At 42.8% G+C, this 15,673-nt stretch overlaps 1 protein-coding gene across 2 annotated transcripts in view; it reads right to left on the reverse strand.

Moving 5' to 3' along the window:
• The window catches only part of ADCY1 (adenylate cyclase 1), a 2,048,432-nt gene that overhangs the window by 987,393 nt on the left and 1,045,366 nt on the right, over window positions 1-15,673 (reverse strand). For both annotated transcript variants that reach the window (XM_069613341.1, XM_069613342.1), the window contains exon 5: window positions 7,618-7,745. In XM_069613341.1, the coding sequence (XP_069469442.1) occupies window positions 7,618-7,745 (128 nt within the window). The remainder of the gene's footprint in view (window positions 1-7,617; window positions 7,746-15,673) is intronic.

Raw genomic sequence — 15,673 nt, forward strand, 5'->3', positions numbered from 1 at the left:
AGGCAATTGTTACTGCCTTTGACAGAGAGATGACATTTTAACTATTAATGTGGGCTTTACATAGCTGAGCCTAGTGGCACACTTTGTTATTTTCTTCCTTTGACTGTAACGACATGTGCGTTCTGTTTTCTGCAGCGGTCACGTCAGAGTTGCGAACAGACAGTCCCGCTGCATTTATGCAGACATCATTGTTGTGATAACAAATGGACATAATGCCAAAGTCGCAAGCAGTACATGCCTCTAAGGTACGTTAGCATGCTACTATAGTCTGTTAATATCATCGAGTCTCTCTCTCTCTTTTTTGTTTATGGAGACTTGCACACAAGTGACCCGTGAGATAGACATGGTATTTTACACTGTTAGAGGATATTAGTCTTTTTTTTTATATAACTTCTGACACAGTTCTTGGTGTCGAGTATCACCTTTCTGTTCCGAAGTCAGTTAACATGTACAGATGAGCAGGAATTGTGCCAGCATGATGTTAGCACTAGGTACATATTGTTACCTTGACATATTGTTGTCTCCAACTGTTGGTAAGAATATGTTTTGATATGTGCCAACATTCCCCTCATGGTCTATCATGTCACATTCTCACAGATTGCAGCCTATTGATTAGGCATCTTAACCACACTGTGTGTCTACACGTTTGGATTTGACTACAGTGAGTCCCTTTTAAGGTATTAATTTACTTATAGTAGAAGACTGTTATTTAACAACAGCATTAATTTGAGCTGTTTGTATTGTTTCTATAGCCTCAAACAGAGAATTTGAATTGTAGAGTCAGTCAACTTTCACCTAACACCGTACATAGTGTCACAGCGGATGGGTGTGAAGATTTTATCTGTCACCTTCGTTCCCCTGAAGAAGTTCTTTAAAATCTCCTTCAGCAAGTTTAAGAACAAATCATGTTAGGAAATGGAAAAACCACTGCAATATTCAACAGTGTAGAAAACAAATGTATTTAATAGTTTTAGGACCTAGTTAGAGGTATCCGCCAACTGTAGATTTATTCTGTTTAGTTGAGTATACCTTCGAACTGAAGGGTATTAGGAGTATTGACCAACAGTGAAGAGTGGTTAGCTGTATAATTGCTGCTATTCTTTTTATGCTTTTGCTAGGTGTGTGAACTTTTAGGATACTAGGTTTCACAAAGCACATGTCACTTTATTGGCATTTTGAAATGTGATTCATTTGATTGTATTTTGTATAAGTTTGTAAAACAATTGGCTGAATATTAATAAAGATAAGAATGTATCGATTACGATTGTGTGCTTCTGCTTGAGAAGGGGGATATTGTCAATTAAAATGATTGTATACTGAAGTGAATGATAATGTGGTTCGAGGTCTAGAGAAACAATATAAGGTTGTTGGGATCTACTGTTTTGTTATTGGTAGGTTGAATCAGGGAATGGTCCCAACGTCCAACATTTTCCCTGTGTCTTTCTCTGGTTGGTATTATTACTTGTATTACCAAGCCTATTTAAAAACAGTAAAAGTATGTTTTTTATATACCTTACCTCGAAGCAAACTTTTTTCAGTAGTACCATCAACTAACTTATAGGTATATCCACCTCTCTGCAATGGCTCTCATGGGGAAAATCCACACAATTATTTTTCCTGCACCACAATGAACAGTCACAATCTTCAGCCACAGTCTGCTCTGGGGGCCATGGTACACAAACATTTGACACCATGCCACCTAATTTCTCACAGGTTGCTTTGTTCACACTTGCATCATTGCAACCACAAAGATGCCCGACTCTGCTTTGATGACCCTTGTTGCTGCTGATTGGCCGTCCTGCAAACCAACTAATCATGGCCATGGCAGCTGGCAAGTGAAGTCAGCCCCTGTCAAAGGATGCTGATCAAGGCCGGTTGCAGCTGTCTGGACCCCATTACCGTCAGAACACCTGGGCCTTCATGGTCCGAGCTGGAACCCAACTGCCCTTGCTCCCGAGGTAAGCCCTGTTGGGCCATCCACACTGACTGCCTCATCACGAGTTTGGCGGTAACCCTTAAATGCAGCAGTAACGCTGTTACCGCCGCATTTAAGGGTCCACCAAATCACGGGATTGGCAGATTTACCCCCAGCTCTGAGCTGGGGGTAAATCCACTGTGATTTTGCTGATTTTTGGTGCTACTACCGCCGGGGGATCTGTGAGTCTTCTCTGAATCAACCTTCTCTGATTATTCAGCCTGCCATTTCACTTTGCGCAAATCTTCTTCATCAAACTCACTAGATCCATTTTCATATATGCCCCTAAAGGGGGGCTCTGACACCCATCCCTTTCTGCCTCCTATATTCCTCCCCACACCCACCCCCTTACTCCACTCTGACCCTTAATGGGGATCACAATTGTGATGTCATATTTGATGTATTGGGTGTTAGTCTTAGCAGTGCATGGTGGAGGCACGAGTTATGGTTGTCCCGGGAGGATAGCTCAGCGGCAGCGTGCGCGTTTTGCAAGCAAGACGACACGAAGCAACAACAGGTTCGATCCCCGGGTCCGCGCTTAGAAACCTCTGTGTGTTTAAGCGTGTTATAAATACGTAACTAAGACAAAAAAAAAAAAAAAAAAACACAATTACGCAACTAAGAAAAAAAACAATTCCTGTAACAGCGCCTCGATGCCTGCGGGCTGTGTGAGCGCTTTATAAATGTAAAAATAAATGGTTGCTTAGCTTACCATAACTGGTGAATTTCTGGGGGTTTTCGGTTTTACTTGTAACCATAACATCCCTTTAACAAAGTTTTTTCTCTGAATTTTCTGGGTTTTTATTAGAGCATCTTAACCAAAACGCCCCTTCAACAACATTTTTTCAATTAACTTAATAGGTTTTTATCAGTGCACCCTAATGTGCTGCAACCTCCTAATATCATACTTATCCTCAATATATCAGCATTGTCAGCCAATCTAGAAAGTTTCAAGGAAATAATGTTGCCATTCCCCACCTCCTAGCAACATTTTTAACACTTCTATGAACTTTCTGCAATTCTATAGCAACATTTCCTGTTCACCGTATTCACAGACGTCTGACGTCACTGTGGACTGTTCGAACAGCATTACGTGACCACACATGCGCGCTGTGATGACGTGTTCACAAACAGTTCAAAACTGCATTTTCAACTGATCTAGGAAGTTTCAAGTTGAAAATGTACCCTTGCATATATCCTAGACTTATTCTTACTAATTTTCCATCTGCAATCCAGGAGAAAGCACATGCTTGGGACAATATTTTACTTAAAAAATGGCATCAGCCATGGCAATCACTCCACCCCAGGAGCCGCCACCACCACCAACACCTGGAGGGCCTCCACAAGAGAAAAAGCACAATCATGCACAAAACAATCAAGAGGACCACGAAGATGACATAGAAGAAATGCCTACCTCCAGCATCCAGAGGATATCATGGATGCAGCAGTTTTTGGGAAAAAGTAAAACACAAGGCAAATTTGCAAAAACATGCTTTAGGTCCTTGCTGATGCTCTTCGTGCAAGTTTCTTGTAATAACTGGTAAATTTCTGGATTTTTCCGGTATTACTTGTAGCCATAAAGTACCTTTAACAAAGGTCTTTCACTGAATTTCATAGGTTTTTACCAGTACACCCTCAAGTTCCTACATGTTCCTTATATTAAACTCAACCCCCCCCCCCAATGTAGCAGCTAGAGAGTTCATGGACAGCTTCTCTGAAGCGACCCACCCATTACTTTTCCTCTTTCCAAATCTGGCTATCCAGGAGAGAGCACATGCTTTGGAAAGCTATTAGGGAGACCTGGAATCTTACTGAAAATGGCATCTGTTATGGCCATTCCTCCTCCCCAGCCACCACCACCGTCACCATCTGGAGGGCCTGGACAGGGGAACAGGCGTGGTGATACAGATCTGTATGAAGAGGAACATGAAGATAAGGTGGAGGAAGTCCCTATCTCCAGCACCCAGAGTGAGTCCCTAGTCTGTCACTTGTTCACCACTGTTCGAGATGTACCAAAGATTAGAGCAGCCAAGGTGGCATGCTTTGAGAGCAAAGTTGTAGTCTGTCGTGCAAAACCTGGGCTGTATTTCTACTGGATGACCTCCATGTGACCCCCACCTACTCTAATCAGCTGTGTGCTTTGAGGAAGACAGATTTCCAAATCCTTCTTTAGGTCCTTGCTGATGCTTGTCACGCAAGTTTGTTGTAATAAATGACACATTTCTGGGGGGTTTTGGTTACAAAACAGGAGTAGGACAGCCCACTTCATTCCTTGCACTCCATACCATGAGACTACAAATTCATAGAATCCAAGATTTCAGCCAATCTACAGTGCTCAGAATAGACCTTCAGCCAACTGATCCCAGAGTCCCCAAAATCCATACACTCTGCCTCCTCAAAGGCATAGCCATAGCCATCTTCAATGCTGTCACCAAACAAAACTCCTCTCATCCTGTACACCACACCCAGGAAACCTGATTAGCTAATGCCCTGATGTCCACAAACTATCGCGCTGTCAATGGGAGGAATGTTAAATCGAAGGCATAGGGGTGAGTTTTAACTCAATTTTAATTATTTATTCTTTAGTGTTGGCTCTGAAAAGAACCTTTATTTTGTGTGTGTTTCTTTTGGAGTTTGTTAACAAATAGCTTTGTGTTTCCTTTCTTGCTTTTATGTACAGTATTTCTGTACCCTCTACATCTTGTCTTCCAATATTCTTACAGGAACTGTTTCAATGCATTCTCAACATTGTAAAGAAAAATCTCATTTCTGACATCTGTGAAATGATTCACACCATCAGACCTTATGTTGTCATTCTCAAAAAATGGCATTCCTGCTGCATATAAAAAAGCAGATATAAATGTATTCACAAGCTCCTGCGATTCTTCCATTTGTATACTGAAAAGGTTTACATATTTCCATGTTTGCCTCTGATGTATTTAAGGGAAACAATTACATTTGCAGCAGGAAACAGTAACATTAGACTTTTGAAATAATCCTTCAGGGTAAACTGCAAACACAGTGCAGTCACATACCCCAAACTGTTCCCTCCACAATGCACAACTATAATGTCTGGACATTTAAAGTGTGCCATAGTCTGACAGAATGACAGTAAGCATGCCCAGTTTAACTCACAAACTGCATGCCACAAACTTCTTGCAATCCAATACTTCCATAGATACCATGATTTTCAGCATACACCTTCAATGACTGGATTAAAGAACCTTATAAAATCCATACACTCTCCCTCCTCAATGACAGAGCCATAGCCATCTTCAGTGCTCTCACCAAAAAAAACTCCTTCTACCCTCTCTTCCTTTACACCAGACCCAGGAAACCTAATTGTCTGATCCCCTGATGTCTGTGGACATCCACAACTCTCCGCAGTCTCTGCAGTCCCCTTTCCATGCCAGGCATCCTTAAAATGCCCAGATAGGTGGACAGAATAGCACAGGGCAGTAAATATAATTACTATACACATATTATTATAATGGTTGTGGCCAGTGGCCAGATACTTGGGGCCTATGGCCATGCCCCCAAGAATCAGGCCACTAGCCACAACCACAATATAATTAAAACATATAATAATTACATAACAAAACTCGCCCTGAACCCCCTGTCCTTGAAATGATGGCCACGGACACAAGAATTGACCATGGACAGCGCCGCTCCTGCAAGCCCTTTTCCCACCTATAAAAACAGCCCCATATCATCCTTAGTCCACTCTCCCACCCTTTCCAGGCCCTCTTTCAGCCACCATATAACCCAAAATGTGTTTTCCAGATTTTTTCAATACTGCATTATCGGCGGACACTTGCGGCTGTCTGCAAATCCAACATGGCGACCATTTCAAAATATCTGATGCAGCTCACGTTTTTCACCATCCAATCAGTGGGCATGTCTGATGTCTGTGGACATCATGCTGCCCCCCGATTGGTCTAGAGGGGTGTCCATGGACCAAATAGGTAAGTGAGTCCGTGGACAGAAAACCAAGATATCACAAATTATTTTGAACCTACTTTTTGGCAGTTTAAAAAATACAACTGCTCAAATGTACACCCAATTTACAGTTTCCCCAAATTTGGTGAAAATACATCCGGGGGTTGGGGTGTAGGCGTGAGTAACATTTCTTTTTCCATTGCGTCTGTGAGGAAAACCACACATTTTGGGACCCCCACTATAACTTTGTCCCGCCCTTGACCAAATTTCACAGAATCAATCTGACGGCAGCATATACTTTTTTTTGCAAAGTTTGTTGAGGATTTATCTGGGGGTGGTTGAGGCAAAGTTATAAGCCTCCCAGTGAATGCACTTCCTATGGGTTGAGCAACCTAACCATAACTACACGCCCTATACCACAGGCCGCGTAATATATATATATATATATGTTGCACCTGGATCCTCATTCCTTGTATAGTGACACAGTTATCTCGGGAAGTGATTTTGTTCTTCCATTCAGGCTGTAGTAAATTGTGTAGCCCCTTGTTCCCACTGTCAAGCGAAATTCCAGTTGAATTTTCAACATTAGACTATTCATCCAATTCATTTTGTAAACAGGGATTCACGCCAAGCAAATATTGTAGCTCTGTAGGTCCCATGCTCTACGGCGAAAGTGATCTCTCTGGGCACCTCTTATTTTTTTTTTGTCCCAAGTAGTAGTTCTTAGTGGCATACAAAAACCGAGCTTCAGGGTCTGTGAGAACTAACTTTCTATCACTGTTTATAAACTCAAATTCATTTCTGAAGAGGGAGAGGGGAAGCAAAGAAGTGGGCTCTCTTCCTTCTTCCCCAAAGCCATAGACTGGACTGGGATTTAGACTCACCAGATTGTTTCCAATATGAAAGTTGTTTACTAAATTGTACCACAAGGTGAAGGGGACTGCACGATTCCTGGAGTCAGGAACCGCTTAGCAATGTGGGAGGGAGAGTCATCCCACAGAGCGCTAGGAGATGCAGAGAAGAGCATAACACAGAGAGTGACAACAATACAAATGATCTGTGGGCATTCCGGGAAGCAGTGTGGAGTCAAGTGTGTGTTCAGAGTGGAGATGAGACAAGGCCATAGAGTGAATCAAGAAAGGCTGGGCGTTTCAGCCCGAACTCAGCAGCCATGCAATCCAAATAACATCCCCAGTGCCTTCCCATACAAGGAAAGGGGTAAGCCATTAACAAATCAGAAAGGGTGGTAGGATCGATAAACGAATCCAGCAGCAGGGGGGAGATTGTGGGCAATGTATGGCACACTGAGATCAAGGGCAGACATCTTAAGATCCTGCGGGTTTTATATTCAGCAAGCCTTAGCCTTCTGGCTGACAAAACGCTGCATTCTGGAAATTAAGGATTTTCCTATTATAAGTAGATGCCTACAAGCCGCATCATGAAAAGAGATGTTGGCTAAAAAGCGGAGGCTTGGAGAGGGTACTACATATGGCATTGGTCACTTTGACAGATATGCAACAGTGCTGAAACACAATGTGGGTTCTGATATTTATTCATATGGATTTTAACAATATATGAGTCACACATATGTGTATATGTTTTTATGCACCAAAACACGAATAAAATAAACACTGTATTTTAGTGGCCCAACAATGACTTCCTAGCACACATCTAGAAACTGCAGGTCAAATGTGGGTACTTACGTAATAGTGTCAATCATGTCTAGCCCCATTTCAACACAGCAGTGAGCATGGTCTGTTTTTGGCTGCGTCAATCCTGATACACAATAGTAACAGTCTCCGAGGATTTTTATTCTTCTGCAGTGGTTTTCCTTTAACAGAATGAGAAAGAAATGTCACTACTCAAAATCTGTGTTTCAGCTTACCGGTTAACACTGGAAAACAGAACCATGTTACAAATTATTGCCTCGATAACACGTACTTTGATAAATCCACATATTTTAAAAATGTTACTTTTGAATAATATTGAATTCTTTTGTGGCATACACCACGATATGCCTACACAGTGGGGTTAATCGTATCCAGTTTCTTATGATTAAAATGCAGGGGAGAAGCATGAGTGTGATGAACTGCTATTCTATCTAGAAGAAGTGCAAGGGAGAACAAAGGCATCTATGCACTACATCCAAAAGTGTATCACAAATCAGCTCAGCTGTGTTTAAGACATAAAGGTAAACATAAAAAACGTGTTTAGTAAAATTCCACTAACTCTGAAAAGGTAGTCTGGGTGAAGGGCAGGCTATATTCTACAAAGATGTAAGTCAGGAGCAGAACAACAATATTTAGGTAAGTATCTCAATAAAAGTAATGTTCAAAACCTACAAGCAAAAAAGCGGTATTACCCAATTTGATCGATTTTTAATTGATTGAATGGTACATCTGGCTGAATTCGGCCAGTACCATTCGATCGATTAAAATCGATCAAATTGGGTATTCACCACCAAACATGGGGAGCGGGGATTGCAGGGGTGTCCCCCTCTCCCATATGGATGGTCATGGGGGGTAGCAGGGATGTCCCCCACTTCCTGAGTATTGGAGGTGGGTGACTGTAGAAAAAAAAGGAGACCCTGCGGTATCATATTCGACCCACGTAAGAGGGACTGAACTGACGCTGCAGGGTCAGAAGGAAGCAAACTTGGGAAAGGTATGTGGGGGGATGTATTGGGGCGGGGGCATAGATGTGTGGATTTTGGCTGCAGAAAAATTGGTTTTATGGCAAAATGTACTAGTTAATTCTGCCGTGAACAATTCTGCCATGGCCAAATCACACAGATTCAAAAAAGCACATATATGATGTGTACTTTCCCTGGTCGTTTAGTAGGCAATGGGTAAGAAGTGCAATAGACATCTGTATGATACTAGCCCATGCATATGGTCCCTGTGTGATCTTAAAGGGAGTTAGCATGAAAAATGGCTACAAAGATTTTCACGTCTGCTATATCCCTCAATCTCCATGCATGCAAGGACGACAGGACACGTTGTACATTAAACTATCTTTATTCTTAATTGACTGCCTCTTCCTGCCTGAGGCCCCTCCTCTTCCTCCTGCATTGTCTCTTCCTCCCTCTTCCTCCTGCATTGTCTCTCCCTCTCTCTGTCTTAACCCCTTCAGTCCATGCTGCCTTTTTCCTCGCAACACCTCCCCCTCACATATCTCCTTACATCGATGTCACACCTCCTTGATCTGCCTGCAGGACCTGTTGCTGGTCCGCTTGGGACGCCCCCTTGTCTCGTCTTTGTTTCCCCTTCCAGCTGGTGTCGAGACACTTTCCTCATTCTCCTCTCCTTCTTCAATGGGTGCCTTTGTCTCTTGTGCAGTGTCTTTGTCTGGCCTGAAGTGTTTGAAGAACGACACATTCCTTGTGGCAGCCCTTTGGGTATTGGCTGCTGTCACCATGGACCCTTTTTATTTTGGTCACTCTGAGGGGGTTCTACCATATCAGATATCTGTCTTCCTCTGCTTTCACTGTTTTACCAGCACCTTTTGTCCTTGTTTGAACTTCTTGACCATCGCTCTCCTGGTCTGGTCCATAGTTTCCTTTACGGCCTCCTTTGCTGCTGCATCCCTTTCTCTCACTTCATCCTCTAGCACTCCTCGATCTTCTGGCTCGCTCTAGATCATGGGAGCCCCTTGCGGTAAGCGTGTCTTGGCTTGGTACAATCTCATCAGGTGCCTGGTTGGTACCCCGGTCACTGAGTGTGGTGCATTTCTGTAATGGCAGAGCATACGGCACAGGGCCTGCTGAATTGGCATCCCTTCGATTGTCACCTTTTGGATGGTTCTTTTGATATACAACATAAACCGTTCTGCCATCCCGTTGGCCTGTGGCTACAGCAGTGCTATCCGATGGTGATTGAAACCTAGATGTCTCACGAACCTAAGAAAGTTTTGGCCACTGAACGGCAGTCCATTGTCCGTTTTAATTGTGGTGGGATGCCCCACTCACTGAATACCTCATCTCTGACCCCGGCAATCTGGTTAAAGGATGTAGATTGTGTCTGCTGATGATGGGGAATATGGAGAATTTGTTGGTTATCACCAGGAGGTAGTCCCCTGTCTCGCATGGGCTATACAAGTCCATTGCCTTTTTTTCCCCTGGGACGCATGTGGGTTGCAGAGAAAGCGGTGTGTGTCAGAGTGGATATTTGGTGGCCTCTAACCCTCAATGTCCTTCATGTGCCAACTGCACCAGCCCTCTACAAAGCGATGACAGGATAACATTTTGGCAGCATCTCTGCAGTTTTCCCTGTTTGGAAACTGCCAGTTCTGTGCTGACCTTTACCATGTGTTCCAGTTCTTGCTTGTTCACTCCTTCGAACTGGCGTGATAGTCTCTTGTAGTCTCTCCATTTGTTTGATGAAGTGAGTTCTCTGGCCATTCGAAACGAACAAAAACAAAATCAAAAAGCTAAGGTAATAATAGCAGTCATAAAGCAGAATTCAACATTATTTATCTAATAACAATATAGCGTGCATCACCAGTAGCATTAAACAAGAAATGTTTGCTTTGTGTTTTATTTACATAGTAAATGAGTTTTTACAATATGCATGTATTAGAAAAGGAGTGCTAAATTCATGGCCATATATGTATTGTAAATATAACAATTTGTGCACAATAAGGTGTTATTTACAAGTGTATGACGCCCATGTCAGGTGACCGGTCACATGTCTTTTTGTAAAACGTACAAATAGTGTGCTTAAACAACAGACCCGCCTTTGCTGGAGCAGTGGCAGACATTTTGCATTTACGCGCAGGAATCCATTGACTTTTAAATCAGGTAAGCGTAGTGAGAAGCATATTTGAATAATATAAAAAAAACATCTTAAACGCCATGTTATCAAGTATATTTCTCAACCTTGTTGCAGCCATGAACGGAACGTACAATTCCAGACACAGCCCAAAAGACTCTTAATTTGACAGCAACGATACGAATGAGCGGCTAACTGCAAAAACGCTATTTCCGTCATGCATGGAAACTACGGTTCAGCCTAAAATAGGTAAATCCATAGGCCCAGACTATTAACATCAGTTGATATAAACAGCAAGCCATGAGTATAATAAATACGTGCCATTCCTTTATCAGACAGGGTGTCACCCAGACCTAGGAATTAAACATCAAGAAACTGTATTGTTCCAAAGCCCAGGAGTTGACCAGTCCAAAGCCGTGCACCACGAAAAATGTGGACACAGGTAAAACACTGACTGTATCTAATATTAATCATCTATTATTTAATGTATTACATAGCATCAGTAGATTGAGCCTCATTGGACCCATTTCAGTCCCTTTATGGTGTTAATGATGATAATGCCTGTGAACTTAGCTTGTGCAAACAGTTGGTAATTAACAAAATTAAAAGTGTCATACCATGTATTAGAGAGGGAAAAGGGAACAAGGAAGCAAACAACAAGTTACAACATTGCTTTAAATCCAAGGAGTTGACCGACCTAAAATGTGTGAACCATGGACAGTGGTGAGACAGGTAATACATTTGCCCCGCACCAATCTATATTATGTACTTGTTTTTATAGACAATAGCCCTATACATTTTGGGCTATCCTAGCAATTATCAGTTGCACGGGGGCTCAATTGTGTCTCCACCTAGTGTTGTTTTTTCAGTGTAATGATATCAATCTGGGAATTTATCCAAACAAAGTGTGAGGCTTTTAGAATATAAGCCTTAAATAGTCAAATTGTTAACCTAAATAATTTTACAATACAAGTCCGAATACGTTGAATGCCATTGGAGATGTCACAACAATCTAACAATTGTCTTTTCCTCTGTCTTCTCACCTGCCCTCCTCTCCAACAGTGTCCTCACGTGCGCATTGATGATTGATAACAATATGCCTAATCTGGTTTACAAATTTTATGGACAGTGCACTATTCAAACTTAAGAGTCATATTGTTAAATTATGCCCGGACGAGGACCCAGAGGATCGAAAGACGTGTTGGCAATTCTGTGTTTGGCAATCCTGAACTTTGAACATTTCCGTATTAGAGAATCTGATTATTGGTTAAATATACTCCAAGTAAATTATTTTTGCTTAAAATATACATGGTCTAATGAACAGTTGGACCGGATTTAACACCAAAGAAGTGCATTTCTTGCTTTTGTAATATGATGAATTGAAAATGCAGACATCAATTGTTGTCAAATGCTATTAATTCTAGTTGATTTTGTTAAACTGACATCAATGTCAATAAAATTATCACTGCTTTCAGGCAAGTTCTTTGTTGGCATCATATCTTTTCCTACTCTCACGAGGAGTGTAGAGCGCGGAGGAGGAAAATAATTGGCTTACGTGAATCAACACATGTGGATGAGCTGACTCTATTTAAAGAGGTCGCCAGTAGCCTCATCAGCAGTGAGCTGTGGCTGGTGTGGGAGGCATGGACACCCATGCAGCCACATCAGGTGAGTGCCATGTGTGAATGATATATATGCTTTCCTCAACACATATACGATATGCAAGTAAAGTTTATTGTGCTCCTTCTTACCCATCCATGAGTACTACAGTAATGCATACGTGTACACTTCCACTGCATGTTGTGCATCGTAGAAGATGGCTGCTTGAGCCATGTTTTGGTTGACATGGATCCTGCAGCACACATTACCGTATACAATATTATTTCGAATGGTCACTATAAGTGGCAATGGCCTGCCAGACACATGTCATTGGACACACTCACAGTGTTATGCTTGTGGATAATACATTGTAAATACTAATTGTGACTCTCATGGAATACCAATGAGCAGTGGTCATTGTCAGACTAATCCATTCTCTGGCCCTGGCAGCCAGTGGACATGGATAAGCAAGAATGTATATGAGAGGGTGTGATGTGTTAATCCAGTCAGAAGTTACATTGGTTGGAAAAAAGTTGCCTGACGAGTGATGTTCATTCCAAATTTGGAGTGTCAATTATTCAGTCGTCATGCAAGTGCACACTGTTCATATTCCTGTTGCACTCTCCACACACATGGTTAAGAATCATGTGAGCATAGACAACCACAAATCTGGCATTAGATAATCTGTCAAAGGGGTGATGGGGATTTTGGCAACATCATGAGAAAACATGATACTTCCACATGTTACAAGTATGCATGTATGTAGTGGTGGAGGGTATCAGCTATTTAGCATGGAACTCCATCCATCTACTGTTAGACCGTCCACTCTCATGCATGTATGTGTGTATGTACGGTGGCCTAATCCTCTAATCCGTATCTTAATACAAGACCTAATGTGTACTGACATGATTGCACAGAGCATTGTATTTTAGTCACCTGTGCCTTCCACATTTCTGAATGCGCAGTTGCAATGTCTGATGTATGTGTGGCTGGCCTTATTGTGTCTGTATGGGTTTATAGTCAAAAAGTCGAATCCAATAATGTCGAAAGTCAAAAAGTCGAAAACAAAAAGTCGAAAACAAAAATGTCGATTTTTTTTTTTTGTTGGTTTATTTTCCCCCCTTTTTTCATTTATATTTTTTGTTTTACCCCATTTTTTTTACCCCCGGACCCCAAGAAAAATATATAAATAAAAAAATAAAAAATTCGACATTTTTGTAATTCGACATTATTGTTTCGACATTATGACTGGACACCGTCATTATGCATTTGAATTCACATATGCGTGTTCTTCTGGACAGGTAAGGCTCTGAATATTGTTGTCTGACTTTATGCAGGTGTCCACACAGCTCAAGGGGAGGAGGAGGAGGCAGGGGATGAGTCACAACCAGTGCAGTTTGCAGTGCAATGCCTGGCGCGAATCCCCTCATTTTTCAGGTCATCATCAGCAGGCCTTCAGAATCGTCTTCTGATGATACTGCCGAATCTGATGTGGAAGGCATACTGAGGGATATGGTGGAGCGTTCACCACTGAGTAGTCCAGACACCAAAGAGCTCTTTTAGTTCCTTGAGGCTGCTGAGTCTGAGGAGGAGAGCCAGGAGACCTTGGGCCTGGCAGAGGAGAGGCCTGCTTCAATGGCAGATTCTGTGTCCATAAGTTTGCCTCCTGCCATCATAGAGTCAGCAGCAGAAGCTGATGTCTGTGGGAGGGTTGTAGACTGCCAGCTTATGACAGTGCACTCACTGCAAAGAGCCAGGCTCTGGCATGCCGACTTGGTAGGCCATGTACACATGGAGGACGTGTGCCTGACAAAACCATGAAGTGGGAGGAGGAGTTGCTGTGTGCAAGTGCCCATTGGGCCGAGGTCCTGCAAGAGATGGCCAGGGACATCCGTTGCCTGGCAGAACATGTCATCTCCTCCAATACCGCACTCGCTGCCAAACTACACCTATTGCAGGCAGCTAACGACAAGGGTTCTACCTGCAGACAATCCCCCGGTAATGAGTTGTTGGCCTCTAGGGATGTCATGTGGCAAGAGATGGCCACCTCAAGGAAATCCTGCATACAGAACTGATGGCCTCAAGGACAAGCCACCATCAAGACATGGATATTTTTAGAAAAACTCTGCATGAGGAGATGTTGACCAAAAAAATTATTCAAGCATCAAGACATGAATTTCCTGAGTCAACCTCTGCATGAGGAGTTGTTGGCCTCAAGGGTCCTGCACCACCAGGAGATGTCTGCCTTACAAGAAACTCTCAACATGCAGTTGGAGATGTCAAGGGTTACCATGCATGCTGACCTTATGGTCACTCACAATAGACATCATCAGGACCTTGTTGCAATTGGGGCCCTTCTGCATGCATCCCTCTCATGCATGGGCATAGCAAATGAGGACCAGGTTTTGGCATTGCATGGTCAGAGTGGACCATGCCAGGATCCGCCAAAGGATGAGGGTTCTAAGTGGACCACTCTTGTGATGCCTTTGACCATGTGTCCACACACCCCTTGCCACATCCTGTCATATCATCTTGCCACCGCCACCCCTTATTCAGGCACCCTGGTGTCGATGATTCCATGGAGGGAGCATGGATTATTTTCCTTTTATTTTTTCCACCGTGCAATGTGAACTGTATTTTAGGTGTCCTCATGTCTGTGCCATTGTGCTCTAGAGGCAGTAACTCAACTGCTCATGCTACTAGGCACATTTTTGAGCTGGGGGACTGGACATGCAGCCATGCTCAGTGGAGTCAACTGATGTGGTGTTGTGATTAACACTCCATTCAACATTGATGTATATATGTGCAGTCTGTCAGTCAGACTCTTTTAGCTGGTTCGAGCAAATGTCCAATGTAATTTCAGATATCTTTAGTCATCCAGTGCCCACAGTGAGAGGACACCCCAAACAAATCCCCACTCCCTCTGCTGGACACTGAACATCCTAGCATCAATGCAGAGGCACAGTGATAGTTGGAGGTGATGAGGGATTCGCAGCACAACAGCAGTTCCACCAGGAAAGGTTGTGCACTATCATGCATTTTCATGGATGGTGACAAATGCATCCCAATAGTGGCATGATGTGGCACACGCAGGGTTGAGCATGTCTAATTACATATGGTGATGATCGAGTGATTGTCACTGTCACTGAACTGTGAGTTGTCCTACATAACTGTGTGTGTGCATGTAGTCCTGTTCAGCTATGCATGTGCTTTGTGTTATTGGTAACACCACCATGACTTACTTTGTGGAGTCATTCTCCTCTGGATGTTCCTGTGCACGTGTATTTGGTGAGGGCTGATGTAGTAGCTTCATTTTGGTGTGGCATTACATTTACTATCCTGTCATGTCACTCTTGCATGCCATCTCCTGACATGTGTCATGTCAAGTAGC

The sequence above is a fragment of the Ambystoma mexicanum genome, chromosome 5p (genome assembly GCF_040938575.1).
Source record: "Ambystoma mexicanum isolate Mex_15411 chromosome 5p, UKY_AmexF1_1, whole genome shotgun sequence".
Lineage (NCBI taxonomy): Eukaryota > Metazoa > Chordata > Amphibia > Caudata > Ambystomatidae > Ambystoma > Ambystoma mexicanum.